Source organism: Podarcis melisellensis (assembly GCF_964234715.1).
Source record: "Podarcis melisellensis genome assembly, chromosome: 11".
Taxonomy (NCBI): domain Eukaryota; kingdom Metazoa; phylum Chordata; class Lepidosauria; order Squamata; family Lacertidae; genus Podarcis; species Podarcis melisellensis.
In genome coordinates this window covers 49,023,272-49,050,456 of record NC_138543.1, presented here as the reverse complement: position 1 = coordinate 49,050,456, position 27,185 = coordinate 49,023,272, and the positions used below count along the sequence as shown (strand labels likewise).

The window sequence follows — 27,185 nt, the reverse complement described above, 5'->3', positions numbered from 1 at the left end:
ATGAAGACATTTTTCAAGGCCGAGTTAAAGGGCCTGCCTTCTGCCCATCCACCACTTCTAAGAATTCAGGCTGAAATTTTTTAAGGAAGGAGGTAAAAGGTATCTAGAGGTAAGGAAGGAGGTAAAAGGTATCTATTAGTTCTCCTCTCAGTTGGGTGGTTCTTTACACTGTAATGCTTTTATCATTCTAGTCACTCTGCCAAGCTGAGTATTTTGTTGGGGAGAACAGTATCATCTCTACATTTCAGCTGTTTACCTGGAGAATGGAGATGGCATGATTTTCTTACGAACTCTGATGTTGGATTGGGAAAACGTTTAAACTGGATGCCACTGACCACGGCCAAAATAGCTGGGGGGCTTAGTTTGTCCCTCAGGGTAGCAGTACACTATCCCAGATTATTGTATTAGATATATTATATTATGTTACATTGTGCACTTACTAATGAATTTTGTTTTGGAGAGAAAACTCAAATATTCCCTTTTCAAAAGCCCTGCTTCTGGCTCCTTTTTACCAAACGACCCGATTATTTTATGGGCTCTGCGCTGCTACGGAAGTGCAGTTCTTAAGTACTGCACACTACTTGTTTATCCTAGCAATCAATAAGTTAAAATATATCAATAGGGTTGATGAGGGGAGAAAATCTGGGCAAGGGGGAGAGAGAAGGGTTTTCTGAAATCAGTGGACTGCAATTCAAATTTCCAGATTCTCATTTGGAAAAGGTTGGGAGGTAGAAAAGGGAAAACAAGTTGATCTCTTGCGTTTCCTATCAGGATGGCTTTATAAGGATGCTGAGATGTGCTCTGCGGAGGGAGGAAGGTTTTGCTTAAAGACTGCTGGACTTCTGCCACAAGAGCAACATTGGTTAAGGTTTGCAGCGCTGGACAAAGCGTGGGTACAGACACACATCCCGGATATGGTGCCTGTTCAGGATCCAGGTGAGGAATCTTTCCAAGCCCAGGCCATAGCCACCGTGAGGGCACGTGCCGTATTTACGCTGCAAAGCCAAACAAGAAAGAAACAAGTCACTCGACGGACGGACAGGTGGAAAGAACACCCACAAACACGCCTGTCTCCAGGCATCTCGCAGCCTCATCCCAAGAGCAGTGCCCTGGTGCCGGCATACCCAAAATTACTGTGTTTTTTTTGCTCCGTAAGACACACCTTTTTCCTCCTAAAAAGTAAGGGGAAATGTCCGTGTGTCTTACGGAGCGAATGCATGGTCCCTGGAGCCGAATTGCCCAGGGGCAAAAAACAGATCGTGCTTTTTTTTTTTAAGAAAGAGGGAAGGGGGTGTTGAAACAAAGCCGGCAAGCGATCGGAGGGAGATAAGGGACTCTGGCGATAAAGGAGGCTGCCTGGGAGAGGGGAGGTAAAAGCACATGGATCCTCAGGATTTTTGCATTGGGTCACCCCAAATTCACCATCAGATCACATAGCATGTCCATGGCTACAGCCTGCACCCCAAAAAAAATAAATTAAAAAAAATCAAGCACCCACTGTTTCGTGGCGCAAAAACGTGGTTACAAAGCACGGATCCACATGGATTCTCAGGATTTTTGCACTGGGCTACCCCAAACTCACCATCAAATCACATATCATGTCTGTGGCCACAAAAATCATACACCCACTGTTTCGTTCAGAATATTTTTTTGTTTTCCTCCTCTAAGAACTAGGTGCGTCTTATGGTCGGGTATTTGCATTTATATCTCCCGTCCATCCTCAGAAGTGGTGCGGTGGCACCAAAGCGAGCAGTTAGGAGGGTACCAGCACCTCAAGCTTTTGCCTAGCGCTGGCAATCGCAAACAAAACCCGCCCCCTGCACTCCACCTAAGACCCCTCTGTCAGCCCTGACGTGCTGCCGCCTTGGGTCACCGGCTGGGGTTAAGATCAGCCCGATCGGCCCACACTCCCTAGACACACGGCGTTTTCAAAACCAGCGTCAGTTCAGCAAATTATGAAACAAAACAGGTTAAGGAAAGACAACACCTCCCCAAGGTTTTGAACGCTACAGTTGAGGCCACACAGCAGAACTCCGTGTCAGGAATGGCAATGGGAAATTGCACGAATCGGAACGAATTGCTCCTTCGGCGAGTGGGGTGGGGGAGTAGGGGAGCCACCCCCCTGCCACAGAAACCAGCCATCTGCAACGTACAATGTGTCAAGCATGACCATTTGGGTCACCCAGCAGCTGGAGAAAAAGGAGGCAGCCCCTAAGTGAGAGAGTTTCAAATTCCTCCTGCCAGATGAGCCTTCCAAGTTGCAATTCAGAAGAATCTGAAGAAGCAGAAGTAGCCGTTCGCAAGAGGGGGCAGCAGCTGCCAGGAGGGAGGAGCAGTAGTTCCCCTCTCGGTCCTCCACCCTCCTTACCCAGCATGCTATGGGTTTGTGAATGCGTTGACATGGTTTCGAATGAAGAGGCATGGCCGTATGTGGGGTCCAAAATAGGCAAGGCACCCTTTCCAGGGAAAACTCCCAGCGCAAAAGATCAGGGGATAGATTTATCCTCATCAAATTTGCTCCAACATCCTAGACTCAACACTGCCTCTGGCTTGGTTGTACACAGAAAACATAAAGCCAGATGGGAAATGTGAAAACAACAACTTTTAAGCCCTTTAAAGACTAACTGGCCTGCCAAACGTTTGTTGTTGCCTTGGTCTACGACTCTATGTGTTGCGTTTGAGCACGGTGGCTGTGCTGCAAAAGTTGGCCAAAGGAACAAGACCATCAACACGCACCTGGTCGGTGTACCAATAATAAGGCGTGGGGTCAATCCCTTCTCTCTTGTAGCCTTCCAGCAGCTCATCGCTGTCCCAAATACGCATTGAGCCTCCAACGATCTCGCCGACGTTAGGCATCAACACGTCAACCTGAAAAGAGGCAAGACGAAGCATGTTGAACAGTTTAAGCAAGAGCCAGATAATTAATAATAATAATAAATTTTATTTATACCCCGCCCTCCCGAGCCAAGACCAGGCTCAGGGAGGCTAACACCAGGTATAACACAATGGATTAAAATACAACATTAAAATGCAGCCTCATTTCAGCAGAAACTCAAATCAACAACTTTTGGGGGATGAAAACGTCAAATCTTCACCAAGGCCAACTATCCAGACTGGTCCCATGTGGGCAGAAAAAAAGCCAGGGAAGTCCCCAAATAGGAGTTCCATCACAGAAGGAGAAAGGAAAAAGGAAAGAGGGGGAGGGGATCAAGTTAATTAGATGCTGGACCATTTGTGGCCCACCAGGCGTGTCCTCAAACCCAGTTTCTGTGGCTCCCAGGTGGGTTGGAGACTTCCTACAACTGAAAGTACAGCTCCTCTCCCTGCCAAGCAAAACCATTCCTCTTCTTGTGTTGCCCCCCCCCCCCGACTTCTCATTGAGGAGGCACATGAAGAAGAGCCTTAGATGATGATCTCAGGGTCCAGGTCAGTTCATACGGGGAGAGACGGTCCTTGAGGTATTGCGGTCCTGAGCCACTGATGGCTTTATAGGTCAAAACCAGCACTTTGAATTTGGGCCTAGAAACTAATTGGCAGCCAGTGCAGTCAGACCAGGATTTGTGTTAAATGCTCAAACCATCTTGCCCCAGTGACCATGGAATTGTGCACCAGCTGAAGTTTCTGAACAGTCTTCAGGAGCAGCCCCACATATAATGTGATGCAGTTATCTATCTTAGAGGTTACCAGAGCATAACTGATAGGCTATCCCAGTCCAGATAGGAACACAGCTGGGCCATCATCTAAAGCTTATGGAAGGCACTCAGCACCACGAAGCCCAGCAGAGATTATCACAGGATTATATACAGGAGCCAGCACAGATTAGAGCCTATGTGTCGCTAGAAACATACAATGTTTTTTTTCTATGGAGTAAGAGCTACTCTACACAGAACTGAGTGGCAGAATTCTAAGCTCTTATCACTTCAGACTTCAGGTGGAGGTGGTACTAAAGGCTGGACCATAGTTCAAAAGAGATTCCCTGCATGTAGAAAACGAGCCCATCAGAAAGAAATTTAACATAGCTCTCTCCGATGTGCTAAATTACTACATGCAGGGAACACTCAAAACACATAGTGAGTCTCCTACCTGCAATTTGATGTGACACAGTCTTACTACTTCTATTCTGCAGACTGTTCTGGCCAGACCTCATTCAGCAAGTGCCAGAAATCAAGGGATGCTCATGCATGTGTGATGATGTAACCCTTAAAAAGCAGGGTTTCCCACACCTGGGTCCACAGTTGCTTTGGGACTACAATTCCCATCATCCCTGAGCACTGGGTCCTGCTAGCTAGGGATGACAGGAGTTGTAGTCCAAAACCAGCTAGAGACCCAAGTTTGGAAAACCCTTCCTTAAAGTATAGCTCAGTGACATTGTACACCAGCCTCTTAAAACAACTGGAAAACAAGGCTTGCTTCAAGAGGAGTGTTCTGCTCTAATGATTACATTGGTTGCGAGAACCCTCTAACCCTTACGTTCTCGCCTCTCTTAAAATATATCTACGCAGCCTTTTAACAGAGGGCAAAAACACCCATTAAGAAGATGTCTTAACAGCTCCGTCCCTCCCCAGGCTCAGCCCCTGCATGGGATATGTGCGGGGAATGCAAACTGACAGATTCAGTAAGGCGGGGATCCTCAGGGCAGCGCTGCATGTAGAAAGACTTTATCTCAGCAGGAAATCGACACAGCAAGATTGGCTCATTAATGGCGTCCGTCATCTGTCTCTCGGGGGCCTCTGGAATATCCTACAGACAGGGAACAAGACTTATTATTAGCTCATCTACTGCCTAAGAACACCTCTTGCCATGCTTCTGCTCATTAAGCCACTTCCCTGCTCAAGGGAACTGTTTCTCGAGCCACCCTGGCATTTCACGTTACTTGCGGCTACTTATTTATATAGAGATTGCAAACTCAGCTTGCGATTTGGAACGCCCCTTGTTTTGACTAGGCAACCAATAAATCAGGTGTGTGGGGAACCTTTGGCCATCCAGGTGTTGCAGAACTACAACTCCCATCACCCACGGCAAGCCTGGCTTGGGATGATGGGAATTGTAGTTGGGGGATCCTCTACCTGCAATATGTGCTTAGATATACATGCCGGACTCCCTCTTCAAACCACTTATCACCCGGCAGCCGAGAAGCAAATTAGGGTTGGGGCTGGGGCTGATGCGAGTTCGAATCCAAAGTATCTGCATGGCACCAGGTTGTGCAAGGCTGCTATAGGCTAATAGCAAACTCATTCTCCAAATATGCCTCATAGAGCTAAAACAGCTACAAGAGAGAGGCATCAGCAGGTTTTAGGGGGGCCGGGGAACCTACATAGTTTACAGGAATACAATACAATATTTGAGGGGGAATCCCTTAAAAAGAGGCAGGAGACTTGAAGTGGAAACACAGAACTGTATTTGCTATCTACTCCATCTGGGAACAGACTGGAAGCCAGTGTAGCTGTTGTTAACTTGGGAGTCACGTATTCCATTTAACTGGCCTTCCTGGTCAACTGCTTGGATGCAGAAATCTGCCCATGTCTGCAAACAACCTTCTTCTGCATGGCAGCCCCACACAGAACACTTAGCAAGCAATGCAATAGATTTTGAAGGAACACAAGTGGACAAAAGCAGGCTGAACAGGAAACCAAGTGGCTCACCTCTCCAAATTCGTAGTATGTGCCGTCTTCCTTCTTCACGTTATTTTCCTTCAGCCATACAAGGGCATCTGTGTAGTTCATCCGTTTGAAGGGGCGCTTCGGGGGCTCAAAGTTCTGCAAACACAGAGGAAGGAAAAGGCCTGAGGAAGACCACAGTATCCCAAAAGCAACAATTTGCAAAGGCAAGTTATGGTAGCTTGTGGACCAAAGTATAAAGGTAAAGGGACCCCTGACCATTAGGTCCAGTCGTGGCCGACTCTGAGGTTGTGGCGCTCATCTCGCTTTATTGGCCGAGGGAGCCGGCGTACAGCTTCCGGGTCATGTGGCCAGCATGACAAAGCCGCTTCTGGCGAACCAGAGCAGCACACGGAAACGTTGTTTACCTTCCCGCCAGAGCGGTACCTTTTTATCTACTTGCACTTTGACTTTCAAACTGCCAGGTTGGCAGGAGCAGGGACTGAGCAATGGGAGCTCACCCCATCGCGGGGATTTGAACCGCCGACCTTCTGATCGGCAAGTCCTAGGCTCTGTGGTTTAACCCACAGCGCCACCTGCGTCCCGGACCAAAGTATACAAGTAACTTAATAATAATAATTAAAACAATACACATTTATTTCATCATCTTTGTACCCCAATCACAAGATGGGAGCTCTGATCAGCTTACAGTATAAAGTAGGTCTCTTTGGGTTGTAAGCAGTGCTTTTTTTCTGGGGGTACACAGGGGTACGCATACCCCTAAACGTTTTGTGAATCTAATGGGAGAAGAAACTAAAAAAAAAAAAAGTTTCTTCTCTAGCATGGTGAATTGTCAGTTCTGTTGCTACTCTTCAGATGGAAGTGAGCGTTTAATGTGTGAAGCAGTGTGGAATGTGGATGTGTGCTGTTTTACTGATTAAAGTTTGGCCTCATTGAGGGGCAGTGTTTCAATACGAGATGTCAGTGCAAACAACCTCACGCCAATATGGAAACTGCTGTGAGCTGTCAACTACGTAATATGAGGTAATGCATGTTCTTTGTACTTTTGTCCATTTACTGTAGTCATTTCCCACCCCGATTTGATGGTGCTTTTCTCAAGTAAAAATGAGTACCACCCCTAAACATTTTTTTTAGGAAAAAAGCTCTGGTTGTAAGTCACTTTGGGTTGCCTTGGGCCCCTGAAGATTTAGAAGCAAAGACGCTTTAGTAAAAAGAGGAGAACTTTTGTTTTTCACGCTGCCACTTACTGGGTTGAGGGCATAAAGCATGTCAGCCACTGGGGATTTCAGGACTCTGTCCACTACATCACAGACAAGGTCCTCGAGACGATTCAGCAGGTCTTCAAAGGTCATGAAAGGGCATTCTGCTTCAATGTGTGTGTATCTGCAGGAGAACATTGACGCCTTCAATATAAAACACGTTGGGAACTCACAGCCGGCAAACTGCTTCCCCTCAACTTGCCAACAAAGGTCCGTATAGTTAAAGCTATGGTTTTCCAAGTGGTGATGTATGGAAGTGAGAGCTGGACCATAAAGAAGGCTGATCGCCAAAGAATTGATGCTTTTGAATTATGGTGCTGGAGGAGACTCTTGAGAGTCCCATGGACTGCAAGAAGATCAAACCTCTCCATTCTGAAGGAAATCAGTCCTGAGTGCTCACTGGAAGGACAGATCCTGAAGCTGAGGCTCCAATACTTTGGCCACCTCATGAGAAGAGAAGACTCCCTGGAAAAGACCCTGATGTTGGGAAAGATGGAGGGCATGAGGAGAAGGGGACGGCAGAGGACGAGATGGTTGGACAGTGTTCGCGAAGCTACCAGCAGGAGTTTGACCAAACTCCGGGAAGCAGTGGAAGACAGGAGTGTCTGGCGTGCTCTGGTCCATGGAGTCACAAAGAGTCGGACACGACTAAACAACAACAAAAGCACCAGCTGAGCACCTTTTCTTTAAACACAGCCTTGCAAACGGTGGCTTATTAGACTGAGATCACAACATGGGAACTGCGCTAAACAGGACTCAGTGTGGCTCACAATTCTAAAAGATAGGCAGGTACCTGTCTCTTCGTGGCGCTGCTGCAGAGGTGGGAAGAGCCACCTGAACTGAACTTCTCCCTTCTACGTAGCTATGAAAAGCCGACAAGGCTAGGCCCAAAAGCCTCTGCAACTAAGCCTCATGACCTCAGTCGGTCAAATACTTCTTTTTTTTTTTAAGTCGACACACACAAAGTGCTCAACAGTCAGTTGTTACTAACAACCTGCAGGCCACTTCCTAATTGCTCTGAAATGGCACAGAACCACTCTGCACAAATATATTAGGGGTGCTGGTTTTAACCTTTAAAGCCCTATGCGGCCTAGGACCCACGTACCTACGGGACCGCCTCTCCTGGTATGCCCCACGGAGGACCTTAAGGTCCACAAATGACAACACCTTGGAGGTCCCAAGTCGCAAGGTGGTTAGACTGGTCTCAACTAGGGCCAGGGTCTTTTCAGTATTGGCCCCAACTTGGTGGAACGCTCTGTCACAAGAGACTAGGGCCCTGCGAGACTTGACATTTTTCCGCAGGGCCTGCAAGACAGAGCTGTTCCGCCTGGCCTTTGGTTTGGACTCAGTCTGACCCTTATGTTTCCCTCCCCTTATCTATGGGCTACTATTAAAATGAAGCTACATTTTAAATTATATTTTAACCTGTATTTTAAATTGGGGTTTTTTTTAATTGTAATTTTACAGGTGTTAGCTGCTGGGTATAAATAAAAATGTATTATTATTATTATTATTATTACTATTGTTAAAAGAAAAAAGAGGAAAGCAGCAATAATAATAAATAGCATGCCCTCCCCCTCACACAGAAAATCTCCCAGTGGGTGGACTGAGGAGCAGATTTGGGAGATGTCCGGTTCCTAGGACACCCTCTGCATGAGCTTTAGAAAGATAACCACTCCCGACCAAGCCTGTCCCACTTTGGTAGGTTGCCGAATGATTGCCCCTTTGTTCTAGCCTTATCAGTTGCCGGTGCTGACCTTGCCCTGGGCACTGGCAACTCACGCTACAGCACTGCTCTGCCCCATACATCAGGTGTAAGGAATCTTTGGCCCTCCTGACACTGCTGAGCTGAACTACAGCAAGCCCGCAACAGACATGGGGGTTCAGTTTCGGATTATCATGCCTAAAACCAAAATTGTACATAGTCAATGGGAGGTGGCAGTGTCTTTTTTCCTGAACGCCCAACCCCTTTTTAATTTTCTTTCTTGTTTTGTTTTGCCAAATCTGAACGCGCACAAGTTAAATGTGTGTGTGTGTTCAAGTTGCAGGCTTTCTGTTCAATTCCCACCATCCCTGGCCATTCACTGGGCTGAGGGTTATGGGGTTTGAAATTCAGGAATATTTGAAGGGCTATAAAAGGTTCCCCAGCTCTGCCACGAAAAGGGTCTCTTACTCTGCCAGATGCCTGCGGGTCCGAGACTGCTCAGCTCGGTAGGACTGGGCAATGCAGAAAGTGTCTCCCAGGGCAGGGATGCAAGTTTCCAGATACAGCTGGGAGGACTGTGTCAAAAAGGCTTCTTCGCCAAAATAGTCCATCTTGAACAGAGTGGAGCCTCCTTCAACCTGAGTTTGGACCAGCGTTGGAGGGGTGACCTAGAAGGGAAGCAGAAATGAGATTATGCATGTACAGAGTAACACCATTTCCTGCCCCCTTACGAAGAACTAACTTAAGCCCGAGAGCTAAATGTTGGATTCTTTGTGTACAGTTCAGAAAGAACAGGACAGAAGTAGTCTGCGGTATCAAAAGCAAGAGAAAAATCTAATAAAGAAGAACTTTTTTAAAAAAGTTTTATTAAAACTTTTTACATCACAATTAAAAAGCAAACTACAGTCGTACCTTGGAAGTTGAACGAATCCGTTCTGGAAGTCCGTTCAACTTTCAAAACATTTGAAAACCAAATCGCGTCTTCTGATTGGCCGCAGGAAGCTCCTGCAGCCAATCAAAAGCCGTGGAAGCCCTGTCAGATGTTCGGGTTCCAAAAGGATGTTCGCAAACTGGAACAATCACTTCCGGGTTTGCGGTGTTTGGGAACCAAAACGTCCGAGAACCAAGGCGTTCGGGATCCAAGGCACGACTGTAAATCTAAACAGAAAATAGTAAGAAAAGAGAAGAGAAAAAAAGAGCTAATAATAACTTTATAAAAGGCTGCAGATGTACTTCTTGGAGTGGGAAGGGGGATCCCAGAGACTGGAGATCCTTCCTTTAAGATAAGCAAAGCAGCAGATCCACTTACTTCGTAATACCCTCGGTCGAAGAAGTGATCCCTGAAGCACTGGACGACCACGGAGCGCACTTTGAAGATCCTGCTCATGTTCTCTCCTCGAATCATCATGTGCCGGTTGTTCAACTGCACGTCCACATCTGACTCTTCATTGACAAGGTTATCAGCCCCACCAGCAGGAGCCAGGCCAACGAGCTCCCAGTAGTCACAACACAGCTCATGCCCTCCTGGAGCCTATGGTTGGGTGTGCGCATAGGGAGAGAGAGATGGGAGCACAAATAATTATGCTCTGTTAAAATCACCTGCAACCCCAATACCAACAAGGCTTTCTGTACCAGCAAACAGCAGCACATCAGGTGGTCCAAAATCCACATGCAGAGATTAAAATGGGACAGGGACACACCTGCAAGCCCTTGCAAGGTCCACACAAGCCCTTTCTCTTCTCCTGAACTTCACGCAAAAGACCACAAAGGGGGATTTCTAACCGTGTTAGGCTGAAACCTTCCAGCAATCAGGTTTCCCAATCAGTTGGATGCAGTTATAAGACTCTTCCTGCAGGTATTTAAGTTAAATGTGCAAAGATCAGGAGAGGATGGGAGTCGTCCCCCTACTCCCTTTACAGAGCTACAGTTTCCAGCGTGGTTTATCAATCAGTCCCTCTTCCCAAAGAAATCTGGGAATTGTAGCTCTGGGAGGGGAACAGAGGGAGTACCAAGCACTCCTAACAAAAACTACAACTCCCAGGATTCTTTCCTTTGTGGGGAGAGACACAACTGTTAAAGTGGTATGGTACTACTTTAAATCAACAGTGCAGATGGACCTGGAGATTCTGAAAACAAAAACTTGGGTGCGGGAGGCATCCCCTGACAGTATGATTTTGCATTGTTTTATTCTTTATATCTGAGCTAATAATACAACATGGCTGGTACTAAACATATCCCAAAGGCCAAGGCCTTATTTCTCAGGCAAATTAAATTCTTTCTCTAGATAACTCCACGAGCTCCCCCTGCTGGTTAATATTACAGATTTCATTTCCTGTGATTTTATAAGGAGCATCTCCACCTGCATCACTCAGCCTGGACACTGAGGTCCGGCTCCAAGGGCCTTCTGGTGGTTCCCTCACTGTGAGGTTACAGGGAACCAGGCAGAGGGCCTTCTCAGTAGTGGCGCCTGCCCTGTGGAATGCCCTCCCATCAGATGTCAAGGAAATAAACAACTATCTGACTTTTAGTAGACATCTGAAGGAAGCCCTGTTTAGGGAAGTTTTTAATGTTTGATGTTTTATTGTGTTTTTAATATTCTGTTGGAAGCCGCCCAGAGTGGCTGGGGAAGCCTGGCCAGATGGGCGGGGTATAATAAATTATATTATTATTATTACTGAAATCTATGTATCACAATGGAAAAACCAGACTTGGGGGATAACACCATCAAAATTCTTTCCTTCACTGATAATATCCCATTTAACCAGCCTGGCAGTCCTTTGTTCTTGAGATGGCAGGGTGTTGTGGGGGGGGGGACACTTTCAAGGAATATATTTAGCAGGTGAATAACACGTGTGATGTTGACACAGGGCTACAGCAGCACTTAACCGCCATACATGCTGTATTTCTGGCTTTGAAACCAAGATAACCCATTTATTTGCATTCCCATCTCCACATCAGAACTATATAGTCAACAGAATTATGCAGTCCGTGGTCTACAGGACTAAATGACTTCCAGCTGCTAGCGACAGAAACTGCAAGTTCTGAGCACTCTTCTCGCTCTCAAAACATTGAACAGAGCCTCAAAATCGCATGTGGCTTTACAGACACTTTTGAGACCTTATCCAGAAATGATCCAGCTGTGAGACAACAGTGGCAGTTGCTAAACACCATGTTTCTCACAAGAAAAAAACACCAACAGCAAATCAGTTCACACAATCAACTTCTGAAACTTAACCAAGGCCAGCCATGTCATCTGCAAATCTCTATTGGTTTCCAAAGCCTGTCCGATCATCTCCTGGAGCAATACCATGCTTGGAAGAGGATGACTATTATAACAACAACAACAACTTATTATTTATACCCCGCCCATCTGGCTGGGTTTCCCCAGCCACTCTGGGCGGCTTCCAACAAAATATTAAAATACAATCGTCTATTAAACATTAAAAGCTTCCCTAAACTAAAACAAAAAACCAACATTCCCTACTACCTGCAGAACAGAGAGGCCATTTTGAGTGGCAGTGACTCTCCAGGGGTTCAGATAAGGGGCTCCCCCAGCCCCAGCAGGTAATGCCAAACGGAAGACCTTTGGAATGCAAAGCAAACTCTCTACCTTCCAGCTAGAGCCCTTCCCTTGGCAGGAGCAAGGAGAGAGCAAGCAGACTCCCTTACTCACCTGTTTGCCTTCTGGAAGAAGGTTGAGAGTTCCATAGATAGCAATAGTGCTCTCGGTTGAGAGGACAACTCCATTGTAACACTGGCACTAGAAGGGAGAGAAACAGAGGAAATTCAGGCTGTGTGGGCTAGGCTTTTACCTGTTTTTGTTTTTATAAAGAGCAGGGAAGCACTTAGAATGCTTCATCACGAGAGCCAAGAGTTGTCTCTCGCTTAGGGATGGAGGAGGAATCCATAAGTTGTGAATTCCAAAGACGACTCGTCTGATTTGATTGGGGCAGATTCATGACGCAGATCAGATCCCGAGTCCAGGCAGGTTTCAGCGCTGCCTCTCCCCCTCACCCCTTTTAATTGTTCTGCAAAACCCCAGATATCACGGAGGAGCTAGCACACTGAGATTCCTACTGCCATTTTCACCTTGAACAGAGAAAGTTCCTCCAGGGAGAAAGAGAACTTGACAATGTTCCATTGCTCTCTGAAGGAACCGTATAGAAGAAGAAAAACATGGCCGCACCCATGTAAGAACTTGGGGCAGCCATGTTTGAGCCATAGAATTCCGTTTGAGAACAACGGAATGTCGTCAGGTCCCATCGCTCCCTTCCGTTCTCCCTTAGTGGTTCCCAAACTTTCTTCTCACCAGACTGCTTGAAGATTTCTGAGGGCCTTAAGAGATCTTGATGGACCACTTAATTATTTTTTCCCTGTCTGTTTTAGCAATTGTAATGCACTGTGTTGGATTATCGCTGCAGTCTCGGCCCACTCAACTTCTGGTGGGCCGCCAGATTCTGAGGACAGAGCACTCCAGAACTGGGACGGACTGGATCGTAATGGGCCCTCTTCTAAACTTTCCACACCCGAACATTATTAAATGTTGGCTGCACCGCATTGCTGGACCACAACTCCCATCATCCTTGACCTATCAAAGGGACTCAAAGATGCCGCACACCCAGACCTCCTCCTCAGCCTCGCTTTCTCTGTATTTTCTCTTTGTTAACTTGTGGCCCTGGGGTTTTGGGAGTGGAACAAGAGTAAAAGCAAGGGTGTGTGGGTGTGGGTGTGTTGGAGAGAGAAGGGTGGGGAGAGTGTGTGCACACACAACTTTAAAGCAGCTTACCAGTTCGTCTGACAAGACGCATTGAAGGAATCCAGTGCCGTCTCTTAATACAATAAACATCAAGTTCTTGCCTAGCAAAAAAGAAGCCTTAAGTGTTAGAATTTAAATTCCCTTTCGTTGAAAGGCATCCTTCATCCCCTTCCATCCCAAACCCTCAAAACTATTTCAAAACAAAACCAGGAAGGTAAGTATTTCCAAGGGGGGAAGTCCCACCACACCTTAAATGCATATACGATTTTATTTTGTGGAGAAGAGCTTGGAACCGAATGTGAAAGAAGTATGGAGAGAAAGAGAGAACAGGCTTTTTCACATATTATCCTGAACACAGGTACAAGTGCTTGTGTGGAAAAGGGTTTATACTTGTTAATTTGTGCAGCTCGCCTACTGTGTACACAGCTTGTACACTCATCAAATGTAGTGTGTGAAGATTGAAAGCAAGAGAGAAACTAAGGATGAATCTACACACAGGGAAAACCCCGCTATAAATAAGTCAGAAATTAAATTGTTATAACAAAAGAAAGTAAGTTACGGAAAATTGCAAAGAATTAATTTTTTTGCTCTCCAGCTCCATCTGGTGTTGCATGTTTAAAATGCATTCAAAAGCTGTTTTGATTTTTAACTAATGTAGCCAAGTCCTAACCAGCCAAGCCTTCCAGGGTGATCTAAGAAACAAGTTAAGTCAAGGAGCCTGCTATTATCACTATGTTATCACCAGAATGCGGCAGCTAGACTGGTAACTGGGAGTGGCCACCGGGACCATATAACACTGGTCCTGAAAGACCTACACTGGGACCCAGTACGTTTCCAAGCACAATTCAAAGTGCTGGTGCTGACCTTTAAAGCCCTAAACAGCCCCGGCCCAGTATATCTGAAGGAGCGTCTCCACCCCCATCATTCTGCCCAGACACTGAGGTCCAACTCCAAGGGCCTTCTAGCGGTTCCCTCACTGCGAGAAGCGAGGTTACAGGGAACTAGGCAGAGGGCCTTCTTGGTAGTGGTGCCCACCCTGTGGAATGCACTCCCATCTGATGTCAAGGAAATATACAACTATCTGACTTTTAGAAGACATCTGAAGGCAGCCCTGTTTAGGGAAGTTTTTAATGTTTGATGTTTTATTGTGTTTTTAATATTCTGTTGAAAGCTGCCCAGAGTGGCTGGGGAAACCCAGCCAGATGGGCGGGAGTATAAGTAATAAATAAATTATTATTATTATTATTATTATTATTATTATTATTATTATTAATCGCTTAATGCCAAAGTTTGCATAATACAAAAACACAAATATATAAATATCCATAATTCAAGATGCAATACAACAACCGCATTAAAGTATTGTATTAAAGTACTTAAAATACACATGATAAAAATAAGCCTACATGCGCAGATATGAAGTACCACAGAGCTCACCAGGGATTTTACACCCTCACAAGGAAGTTAAACTAACTGAGGTGCAAAGCTGCAGCTCTGAACTATTGGTTTCAGTTTGCAGACAGCGGAGCTGAAAGGCCCATGAAATAAAAAAGGAGCGTCACATTCTGTGCAGAGCCCAAATGCATGCAAGGTAAGAACGGAGTCATTTTCTGAGGGGAAAGTGCTCTGAAACAGCAGCCCAAGTCTTAACAAAAGATAGGCTGCTTTGATAAGATACGTACCACGAACTACGTCAGTCTACTAAATTAAACTGGCTTTCCCTAAGGAAGCTTCAACTTGAGGTTTTGCAACGATGCTGGGAAATTTCTGACTAACTTCCCTAGTTCTCTCACAAAATTTTTAGGCTTTGATCCTTATGAGGGGCAGTTTACAGATGGTCCTAGAGTTTGTTGTTCCCCCTTTACAGAACTGGTTCCTTTTAACACGGCACTCACCTTGTCTACGCAGCCTGTGGACCCAGCCAAAGACTTTGACTCTCTCTCCTCTGTGGGCCTCTAGGTGACGGATTTTCACCTGTTAGAAAGCAGCCGAGTAAGTTGTTTTTCTTTGAAAATATTATCAAGATATACACACAGATTGCTTGCCTAACACCAAATCAAGAATACGAAAGAAACTCTCCTTGCGTATTACTGCTTTTTTCCTCAGATACCGTTTACAATACCTTACACATGAAAAGCAAAGAAAGACACATTAGGAAAAACTCCAAGTCTCGCCAGTTGTATCAGGACCAACCAATCTATGTCACAAGGCAAGGATCAAATACCGTATTTTTCGCTCCATAAGACGCACCTAGTTTTTACAGGAGGAAAACAAGAAAAAAAAATATTCTGAACGAAACAGTGGATGTATGATTTTTGTGGTTCATGCTGTGGCCACAGACGTGATCTGACAGTGAGTTTGGGGTAGCCCAATGCAAAAATCCTGAGAATCCATGTGGATCCGTGCTTTGTAACCATGTTTTTGCGCCATTGCGGCCCCAGGCAACAATGGGTGCGTGATTTTTTTAGTGCAGGGCTGTAGCCATGGACATGCTATATGATCTGATGGTGAACCTGGGGTGACCCAGTGCAAAAATCCTGAGGATCCATGTGCTTTAAAGCAGCCAACTGGACAGGAGCCGCTTACAGCCATGTAAGCAGCTCCTCTCCCGCTTTGCTGCTTCAAAGCGAGCCCTGGAGGAGGGAAGGAAGGGGAACCATGGATCCTCTGCTCGCAACTGCAGCAGGATCCCCCCGCCATCCATAGGCATTCACACCATAAGACGCACAGACATTTCCCCATACCTTTTAGGAGGAAAAAAGTGCGTCTTATGGAGCGAAAAATACGGTAGTTTGAGTCTAACCTCAAATGTGTCAAAATCTAGATGGATTTCCTGGTCTGCTCTTTTTGGTGGAAGGAGAAATATTCTTTCCAATCCAATTTTCCTGCCAGAGGAGGTGGAACGATTCAGTGAGCTGGGAAGCCAATTCCATGCATTTCTGCAAGCTAAATTTGGCAGCCTGCCTGGACACAAGCACTCAAGGTCACTTTCCACAGCTAACACATGGCAGCTGCAACCCCACGCATGCTTATTGGACAGAAAAGCCCTAAAGCACCACCATCAAATTTCCTAAACCCCGCTTCACCAGCAGGTTCCAGGGTGGGGTTACAACAATTTGAAATTTGGTATCAACAACAGTTAAAACAGATTACAGGAACACGTTTCAGGTGCTGAAGAGTTCCATTTTTAGCATTCACCAAAAGCTGCATAATACCTCTGTGGGGAAGAAATTCTACAACTCAGGGGTTGCCACAGAGAATGCCACACCCCCCCAAACTTGATGGCAGCAGAACGACTATGAGGGCCCCTTCTGCTGATTTTAACAACCAAGAAGGTTTGTAGGGAAGGAGGCAGTCTCTCAAGATAGTTTGGGCCTAAGTTGGAGCATGCTGATAAAATTTTTACACATCACTTGGGAAGACAGGCGAACTAATGCCAGCGTCCTGGAAGAAGCAGAGATCGCCAGTGTCAAAGCAATGATTCTTCAACATCCAACTTTGCTGGACTGGTCATGTTGTGTGGATGCCTGATTTATCGTCCTCCAAAGCAACTACTCTATTCCGAACTTAAAAATGGAAAGCGTAATGCTGGTGGTCAACAAAAGAGGTTTAAAAACCACTGAGCCTCTTGGGCTTGCCGATCGGAAGGTCAGCGGTTCGAATCCCTGCAGTGGAGTGAGCTCCTGTTGCTGTCCCAGCTCCTGCCAACCTAGCAGTTCGAAAGCACACCAGTGCACATAGATAAATAGGTACTGCTGAGGCAGGAAGGTAAACAGCGTTTCCATGCGCTCTTGTTTCTGTCACAGTGTTCCGTTGCACCAGCAGCAGTTTTGTCATGCTGGCCACATGATCCGGAAAGCTGTCTGTGGACAAACACCGGCTCCCTGAGCCTCAAAGCGAGATGAGTGCCGCAACCCCATAGTCCCCTTTGACTGGACTTAAGTCCTGTTTAGGGAAGCTTTTAATGTTTGATGCATTACTGTATTTCAATATTTTGTTGGAAGCTGCCCAGAGTGGTTGGGGAAGCCAAGCCAGATGGGCGGGGTATAAATATTTTATTATTATTATTATTATTATTATTATTATTATTACTGTCCAAGTGTCCTTTACCTTTTTCTTTTCTATATACAGTGGTACCTTGCAAGACGAATGCCTCGCAAGGCGAAAAACGCGCAAGACGAAAGGGTTTTTCGTTTTTTTAGTTGCTTCGCAAGACGATTTTCCCTATGGGCTTGCTTCACAAGATGAAAACGTCTTGCGAGTTTGCTTCCTTTTTCTTAAAACCGTTAATACCCAGGGAATCCGTGCTCCGCAAGACGAAAGAATCGCAATACGAAACAACTCGCGGAACGAATTAATTTCGTCTTGCGAGGCACCACTGTACTGTTGGACTCCCAATCCCATGGGTCAGGGATGATGGGATGAGTTGGGAGACCAATATATGGAAGCAACCACATTGCCTACACCCCCTAGCGTATGTCATTTAAAAGGGCTCTCCCCCCACCCCCTGAAAAGAGCTGGTTAAGGTTGTCTGCACAAGCATTCAAGCTCTACTCACACATTTGGGCTCTGGGAGACTGGGGTCATTCTTAATTATTATCTTCTTTGCTTCCTCCAAGTTCTTTTCACGGCGCAAGAGATCTTCTTCCTGCGGGTTGTTTTAAAGAGTGGTTTAGTCGAGACTCTACTCTGAATGCAAGTGTGTGGGGAGTGATCTGGGAACCAATGGGAACGTTAGCATTAAGGCCCCATTTGAGCTACAGCTCCCAGAATTCCCTGGGGGGGATTGTTAAAACGCCACTGGGAGTCTTGAAGATGCCACAAGAAAAAGGAGCAACGTTTGCAAACCTTACCTCTTTCTTTTCTCTAGCTTCAGCTTTTTGTTGTTCCCTGTGCCACAGCTTTTTGACATTCTTCAGCTGGGTCTTGGAAATGGTATCCCATCTCTAGGGCAGATGAAAAGAAGAGAAAGCGAAAGCGTAAAGAAGAGAGTTAACTTTCGCTTTCCGGTGAAAACATAAAACCCCAGGGTCCATCTAGTGGCCAACCAGATGACTTAAAAGTTCCTTAGAGCTGTCATCTCCTTTCCCCAATGTTCAGAAAATAAGTGCTATTATTTACACTGTCAAAATTGAAGCATCCAGGGGCAAGAGGAGTTATCCAGCAAGATTGAGAGAACCCCAAAGTTTTGCAGAAACACAATATATTAGCAAAAACAGGAGGAGGAGGAAAATAACATAATGGAGTCTCAGGCTGGCTGGTATAGTGAACAGAGTACCTCACGCTGCAACATTTTGTCGCAGGTACCTTTTTGTCACTGTTGATTAATCCTCCATCGATTTGTTTAATCCCCCTTTAAAGCTAACTAAGCGAGTGCCATCACTACATCTTGCAAATTCTTATGTGTTGTTGTGCAGACTCTATATTTTGTCTGTCCTGAACCTACTGCCAATCAAAACCAAATCCTTTCACCGTGGAAAAGGCAGAAAAACACCCATTAATACTCAACCTCGTCTTTTTTTTGCGAGTCCACATAGATCGTAGGAAACGGCTCCTTTCCGGCAGACAGCAAAGCCTTTAAAAAGAGAAAAGGATGGAATAAGTTTTGTTTTATTTTTTAAGACAGCTAGTTCTAAAAGCAAAGGCAGCCAGGGCACTGTCAGACTACAACTCCCAAAATGCGCCTGGCAAATTTTGAACGCTGCCCTGAATGCTCTTTGGATCCCCATTGTAATGGTTATATGGGGTTGCTCGTGCGTAAGTTGCCGCCACTCCTGGCTAGGTAGCCTGGTTAAACCTTTCGTGGCTGGACAGCCCTTCACTTCGTGGCTGTTCAGTCGCTAGCAGAATCCGTCAGTGGGCGTTTCTTGAACTTCTTCCAGCAAAGAAGTTCTTTGACGCCAAGTCTACGCCTACTTTCCCTGCGCGGAAGTCTTCTGCGCAGGGTGGGTGTGGGTAGCGGAGGACCTGTGCTCTCCCCCCGGCGAAGAGTCCTGGAGCCCCCTCTCCGATTCCCCCATCCGCCCCCCTGGTGTTACGCTGATTTCCTTCCCCAGCCGATGAGTCCCCTCTCTCCCTGCTTGGCCCTTCTCCGGCATCGCTTGGGAGCCCTGCCTCCACTTCTGGCTCCGATGTCAGTTCCCTGACACCCATTGTGCAGAGAAATGCTAAGGATGCACAAAGCAGGCAATCAAAGACATTGTGCAAACTGCTGCAAGCACCGTTGCAACAAGGACTTTCCAGCTGCCGTAACCCTCAGAATAAGCCCACTGATTGGCCTTGGATGTGAACTCCTGGGAGAAAATGGGAGAACCTAAACTGGGCTTGTCAGGTACCTTCAGAGCAGTTTTGTAAGGCTTCTCCTGCGACCCGTCTCCAGTAACGTCACTTCCCTCTCGATCAGAGACATAGACCTCTCCTGTAAAAGCAGGCATGGAAATTAGGAGTCTTCCACATAGCACACATTCATTCACACAGAGATCCATTTACACAAAACGGTTGCTTTGCATTCGATAATGTTTAATAGACTACAGAGGTACCTCGGGTTAAGTACCGTACTTAATTCGTTCCGGAGATCCGTTCTTAACCTGAAACTGTTCTTAACCTGAAGCACCACTTTAGCTAATGGGGCCTCCTGCTGCTGCCGCGCTGCGAGAGCACAATTTCTGTTCTCATCCTGAAGCAAAGTTCTTAACCCGAGGTACTATTTCTGGGTTAGCGAAGTCTGTAACCTGAAGCGTATGTAACCCGAGGTACCACTGTATTGTATTTTAATATTCTGTTGGAAGCCACCCGGAGTGGCTGGGGAAACCCAGCCAGATGGACGGGGTATAAATAAATTATTTGTTGTTGCTATTATTATTATTACCTCTAAAAACTGGTGGGGAACCTCTGTTTCTGCTCTGGAGGCCACAAGACTGTCAGCTCCCTTCACAGCCGACCACCGGCCAGGCTGGATGGGGCTTAAGGGAGCTGGCAGTCCAATATCTGAAGATGGAGACTGTCGATGGATCAGACTTGGCTAGGAGAACATGCAGAGAAGAAGGTACTAAATCTCCTCTCTGGAATGGCTACCAATGAACTCGTTCTCTGAGCAACAACTCTTAGGTAGCCCAAACAGCTCCACCCATACACAAAAGAATGGCATTAGTAGGTCTGGAGGAAGCATATAATAAGGCAGGGGTAGGTAACCTAGGGACGCGGGTGGCGCTGTGGGTTAAACCACAGAGCCTAGGGTTTGCAAATCAGAAGGTCAGCGGTTCGAATCCCTGTGACGGGGTGAGCTCCCGTTGCTCAGTCCCACCTCCTGCCAACCTAGCAGTTCGAAAGCATGCCAGTGCAAGTAGATAAATGGGTACCGCTCCAGTGGGAAGGTAAACGGCGTTTCCGTGCGCTGCTCTGGATCGCCAGAAGCGGCTTAGTCATGCTGGCCACATGACCCGGAAGCTGTACGTCGGCTCCCTCGGCTAGTAAAGCGAAATGAGCGCCGCAACCCCAGAGTCGGTCACGACTGGACCTAATGATCAGGGGTCCCTTTACCTTTAGGTAATCTAAGGCCTGGGGGCCAGATGCAGCCCAATCGCCTTCTCAATCCGGACCGCGGACGGTCTAGGAATCAGTGGTTTTTTACATGAGTAGAATGTGTCCTTTTATTTAAAATGCATCTCTGGGTTATTTGTGGGGCCTGCCTGGTGTTTTTACCTGAGTAGAATGTGTCCTTTCATTTAAAATGCATCTCTAGGTTATTTGTGGGGCACAGGAATCTGTTCCTTTCCCCCCACCTTCAAAATATAGTCTGGCCCCCCACAAGGTCTGAGGAACGGTGGACCTGAGGGACAGCTGAAAAAGGCTGCTGATGCCGGTAATTAGGCATCCTAAACTTCTTCAAGGACCCTCACCAAGTGAGGCAGACCAGGCGGCTGTGGCCAAAATCAAGCTTTTCTATTGCAGCGCCATCCTTCCAAATAAGCCCAGTATTAAAGACTTCAATGTCCTTTTGGCTCTAAAAAGAAGATTCTGTACAGTTTCGGTTTTATTATCTATAATGATTTGCCTGTTTTCCCCTCCACCTCTATGTCTTTAGCTGTTCCTATTTTATCTTCTAGATTCAGGGAGGTAGCCCTGTTGGTCTGACGCAGTCGGAATAAATAAAAATATTGTCCAGTAGCATCTTAGACACCTATGTTCTGGGTATAAGCTTTTGTATGCATGCATGTATCTGAAGAAGTGTGCATGCACACGAAAGCTTATACCCAGAACAAACTTAGTTGGTCTCTAAGGTGCTACTGGACATTTTTTATATTTTTTTCCAATTATTCCTTTTTTATCTATAAGCCACCTTGAGTCCCTGTTAGGGGGGGAAGCAGGATAGAAATAAATTAATATTAATGTTATCTGCTTTAAACTAAAAGCCATGTTCTACTGATATGGAGAATGCCCAGGACACGCTAACAAAAAAGGCATCTATACCACTTTGTTTCATTTTTCTTTAAAAAATAGAGAGAGAGAGAGCAGCGGATATCAATATGGTGTCCTCCAGATTTGCTGGACTTTCATCAATCAGGGATGATAGGAGTTGGAATTCAGCAACGTCGACTACTGCTGCTTTAGGGTTTCAACAAGAGTACAGTGCAGGTTTGGGGTGCTGCTACCGCCCCCTAAACCTTCCTTTAGCACTGCCAATTGAGGGGAGAGTTAATCCCCCCCCCCAAGTGCACTGACAGCCTCAAACCTACAGAGCAGGAGAGGCAAGTTGATTCTATAACATTTCTTCTCATTACCTAAGGCAGGGCTTCCAATTCTGTGTCTCACAAGCTTCCTTCAGGTGGTCTGTGGATTTGTGGTTGAAAATGGGAGTCAGCCACCCAAAAGCGGCTAAAAGGCCAGTCACTTCGCTGCGAAAATGACAAGCGAGGGCCTGCCACAAAATGTGGCAGCGCGAAGCTCTGCCTTACACAACGGCAGGGTGGATAAAAATCAATGATTTTTTAAAAAAAACAAAAAATGATTTTTATTATTTAAATTGGATTTTTAAAACAAAATGCTTTTGGAGGAAAAATCTTTCTAAAGATAGTTTTCTGTTTAAGCTACATTATAGTCCAAAAGCTATTCATCAGGAAATAAGGATTTGTTTTAAGTTTTTCATGTGTGCTAAAACTCAGTCTAAGTTTTTTTGTTTTGTTTTTTTAAAAGGTTTGACCACATCAGTTAACAAACATGGATACATGTGCTATAATGTTATTACTTTAGTTAAATAAAATTGTTTAAATTGTTATTAAGGAAATGATTATTTTTCTCCTTCCAACAAAGTACAGCAGAAGACGTTGTCCAAATATAAACAGTTAACTTACTAAACCTCACAAGAATTTCATAATTACCTGTCTATGTATTTCTAATAGTACAGTGGTACCTCGGCTTAAGTACTTAATTCGTTCCGGAGGTCCGTTCTTAACCTGAAACTGTTCTTAACCTGAAGCACCGCTTTAGCTAATGGGGCCTCCCGCTGCTGCCGTGCCGCCGGAGCATGATATCTGTTCTCATCCTGAAGCAAAGTTCTTAACCCGAGGTACTATTTCTGGGTTAGCGGAGTCTGTAACCTGAAGTGTATGTAACCCGAGGTACCACTGTATAACTAAATCAGTAATTTTTGATATAACTGTAAAAACTACTCTGAACATTTCCAAAAATGAAACCTTCCTCTGGTTGTAAATATTAAGATTATACCAGCAAGAATAAGTCTTTCTGTAAAAAGAAAGAAAGATTTAAATCAAGTCTTACTGACTAGTGATTTAAATTGCGATTTAAATCGCTTTGAATTAAATGAAACCCACCCGGCACAATTGTCCTCCTTCCCAGTTGTCCACCATTCACCCCAGTAACAATCCATTTGCACACCGAGTAGTCCTTATTAGGCTCTTTTTTGGGATGGTGAGGGTCCTTCCTCTTAAATATCTGATATTTAATACCTTCCCACCCCACACCTGCTAATACAGCTTCTTCTTGTGCCTGGACTTAGCTTGGCACACCTCACCCAACATGAGTAATCAAAAAGGAACGAGGAGACCCGCTTCCAAGAGCCAGAACATGTCTGGCAAGTTGAACCCCGACTTTCCAACCCCCCGGGAGGACTCTGGTAAGCTGAATTTCTTTTAACTCATTGCTACAAGCCGCTTTTCCCGACAAGAGGCTGGCTGGAAGGAGACAGAAGAGCGGCAGGAGAAGCCCATCCTCCCTTGCACCGATTGCCTGCGTTGCAAGGGGTAGAAGTGGACGTGGCTATAGCGCAGGCAGGGGAAATGGGTGACTACAAGAAAAGGTCCCCTGCCCCGAGGCACCAGCAAACCTATACAATCGCGTGCAGCACCTCTTCCCAAGGAAAGCAGGGGGAGAAGGGCGGGTCTATAAGTGGCCATTTAAATCCTTTAACACCAGCCGCTAGCTGATCTTTTTTTAAACAGCTGCTGATGGAGAAGGAAAGGTCTAGGGCGCACGGAGCGCGCAGCCAAAAGCCTCGGGGCCTTGAAATCTGGTTCCGACGCGTGGAGATGGCGGGCTCCTCATTCATCGGAGGCCAGGGCTGCAGTTGCTACAATGGCAAAAGGAGGAGGAGGACGCGCATCTTTTGTCCCTGGGCCCTTTTTGCAGCTGCGCCATCTCACCCAACTTGAATAATTTCTATTATTATTCTTATTGCTTAAGAACGAGACAGGATCTCCGCCTGCCCTTGCCAGATCCCAGGGCCTTTTTTTCTGAAGGCTTCCCTGCCGGGCTCTCTTTGCTCAAAACACACACACACACACACCACACACACACAAACAAACTCACCCAGGGCCAGCGCGCCCGTCTGCTTGAGGATCTCCAAAGACATCGCTGCTCCTGCGTAAAGCGCCGCGCGCCCCTCGAACCAGACAGGTGGCGGCCGCCTCTTTCCCTTTCCTTTTCAAGAAGGGGATTGCGCTTCCCGGCAGGGAGATTGCATCAGGCCTGCCCGCCCACAAGCCCGCCCTTGCCGCAAAGCGAGGCCGGCTGCCGCAGCAGTAGCTGCCGCTACGCTTTGCGCTCCGCCCCGGCGTCGCCACCCATTGCGCGCCTCTTGCGCCTCGTTGGGGAGGGCTGGCGGCGTCAGGAGCGGGGATGATGATGATTAATAATAATAATAATAATTCTATTACCGCTTTATAATTTATAATTTCAAGGGGGCGGAGGGAAGATTCGAAACGGTTTGCATCGGTTAAATCCGGAGTGAAACGTCGCTGGAGAATCAAAGTATACGTTCAAAGCAAACGTAATGAACAGGAAGCTAAAATATTATATTAAAACAGTGTTTCCCAGGGCCGGGTTTAGGTTTGACGAGGCCCTAAGCTACTGAAGATAATGGGGTCCTTTATATGTCCAGCTGTCCTTCATCAACAACAAATTGTCGCTGTTTTTTGTGTTGAATACAGTATATATGCTATATACAGTATATGCTATATGGTAATTTATGGATGTAATAGGTATCTAGAGCAGGCTTCCTCAACCTGGGCCCTCCAGGTGTTTTGGGACTACAGTTCCCATCATCCCTGACCACTAGTCCTGCTAGCTAGGGATCATGGGAGTTATGCTGGTTTTGCAAATCGCAGAATATGAGAGTATGCATGAGTTTGTGTGCATACTTGTTTTAAATTTGCATGCTTGAATCATGAAAGTTCATGTTGTGATAAACCCCTGCAAGTTCCTTGTAATTTTTTTGCTGCTGGCTTAGCTACTCTTATGTAGTTCTTTCTTTTAAAAAAAGCTGTCTATCTTAAGGGGGAAAGCTGTATATGTACTTTATTAAACACACATTTTTCACTCTTCTGTAGCAAGGAAAGCAAGATGCTTGTGCATCATCTAGCACAGTGGTTCCTAATTAAATACTGTGGGCTCCATGTTTTTCAGAAGCCAAACCATGGACCCCCTACTTTTGAACATTTTGATATTTCAGGTTACAGACTCCCCTAACCCAGAAATAGTACCTCGGGTTAAGAACTGTGCTTCAGGATGAGAACAGAAATCGTGCTCCGGCGGCACGGCGGCAGTGGGAGGCCCGATTAGCTAAAATGGTGTTTCAGGTTAAGAACAGTTTCAGGTTAAGAACGGACCTCCGGAATGAATTAAGTACTTAACCTGAGGTACCACTGTATATTCTAGCAATCTAAAGTCAGGTCTGTGAGGAGATCTCTAGTGGTAAAATGTCAAACTTCACTTTCAGCAGATTTTTGAGCTAGAGGAAGGACTCAAGTGAGACTTCAATTACAGTCATACCTCATGTTACGTCCGCTTCATGTTACGTTCTTTCAGGTTATGTCCCGCAGCGACTCGGAAGTACCGGAAAGGGTTACTTCTGGGTTTCGCTGCATGCGCAGAGGTGCAAAATGACATCATGCGCAGAAGCGGCGAATTGCAACCCACGCGTGCGCAGACGCGCTGCTGCAAGTTGCGCTATTGTCATGTTGCGAACGGGCCTCCGGAACGGATCCCATTCGCAACCAGAGGTACCACTGTCTATCATTATACCTGCCTTATAAACATGTGACACCAGGTGGTGCTGTAGAGCAGTGATCCATCACTAATGGGTTTTCCTTTAAGAGCCTTTATAACGTGTTCTGTGACTTTTTTAAAAAAATAATGTATAGATCCAGCCCAAGTGTTCTCAAAGAATCATATAATTGTGGAGTTGGAAGGACCCCGAGGGTCATCTATAGTTCAACCCCCTACAATGCAGGAATCCCAAACGCACAGTCCCCCATCCAGTTTGAAACCATACCGTACCCTGCTTAGCTTTGCAAATGTGGTAGCAGTTTTACCGCTGCACTGCTGCACCCTGCAGAGAGTATTCAAATTTGAATCCTCCTGTGCAGCATCCCCAGCTGCTCCTATCTCTTTAAGCCCTTTGACAGGAGCCAGCAGCAGTAAATCACCTGAGTGAATCCAAGTTAACTCTTTATTAGCAAAAGAGGATCTGTACAGGAGTGTTAGGCCTAAGGAGCACAGCAACTCATCTTCGGCAGGTCTTGCCCCCATGACACAGTTGCCAAGAATAAACACCCCCAACTCCCCACAGTCACCTATGTCTCTGCCTCTTCTGGGTTCCCCACCACCACCCCAAGCAATCTGAGACTGCTCCTGCGTGTCTGCCTTTGCTCCTCCCGATTCATACCTCTTCTGGTTCTGGGAGAACAGCAGGGAAGGGAGCTTGTCACAGCACAAGGGTGAGATACCTGCGCCTCTTCACAAGCCTGACCCATCTCTGCCTCTTGACCTCCCTTCTCTTCTGCTTCTGGACTTCTCTCTGCCACAGACTCTCCCAGCTCACCAAGCCCTGTTACTGTTAGGTTTCTGTTATGCCACTGTGCAGTTCTTGGATTCACAAGACTCTGTTGACATTCCAGATTGTTGGAAGTCTGACGGGAGACGGATGTTGAAGTTACTGGTTTCCTGTTTGTTCTGTTGTTTTCTGTCTCACAGAGATCAGACGCATATTCTTTTCTGTCTTGCGTAATTAGAAATAAAGTAGCAATGTAGCACATATTTCTGCCTCCTTCTGCTGCTGTCTGAGTACTCTGTGAATGGAGAGCGTGCCTGAAGTCTCATTCAAAGGCTTAGGTCGTTAATCACCGTTGGAGGAGAGCCTGGATGGGGTTCCGAAGATACGGCCGGAGGAGTAGCCATTGCAGCTCGGTCGTACGGAGGCTCCGACAGTTACCTCTTAAGCTTCCAACACCTCCTCCCAGTCTTTTCTTCCTTTGACCCCCATCGCCGTCCCACCACCACTCCTCAGGTTTTGAGCCTGCTTCCCTTGGTGATTCCCCAGCTGGTTCCTCTCT

At 46.2% G+C, this 27,185-nt stretch overlaps 1 protein-coding gene across 1 annotated transcript; it reads right to left on the bottom strand.

Moving 5' to 3' along the window:
• Positions 1-116: 116 nt before the first annotated feature.
• On the bottom strand, positions 117-24,356 carry NARS1 (asparaginyl-tRNA synthetase 1). The gene is made up of 15 exons (XM_081929792.1): positions 24,163-24,356; positions 19,674-19,756; positions 18,848-18,913; positions 18,192-18,284; positions 17,897-17,986; positions 15,234-15,312; positions 13,369-13,439; positions 12,256-12,342; positions 9,892-10,113; positions 9,051-9,250; positions 6,866-7,001; positions 5,643-5,756; positions 4,609-4,740; positions 2,737-2,868; positions 117-995 (listed from the first exon to the last, which is right to left on the bottom strand). The coding sequence occupies exons 1-15, from the start codon at positions 24,203-24,205 to the stop codon at positions 864-866; spliced, it is 1,680 nt and encodes a 559-aa protein (XP_081785918.1). The 5' UTR covers positions 24,206-24,356; the 3' UTR covers positions 117-863.
• Positions 24,357-27,185: the final 2,829 nt, after the last annotated feature.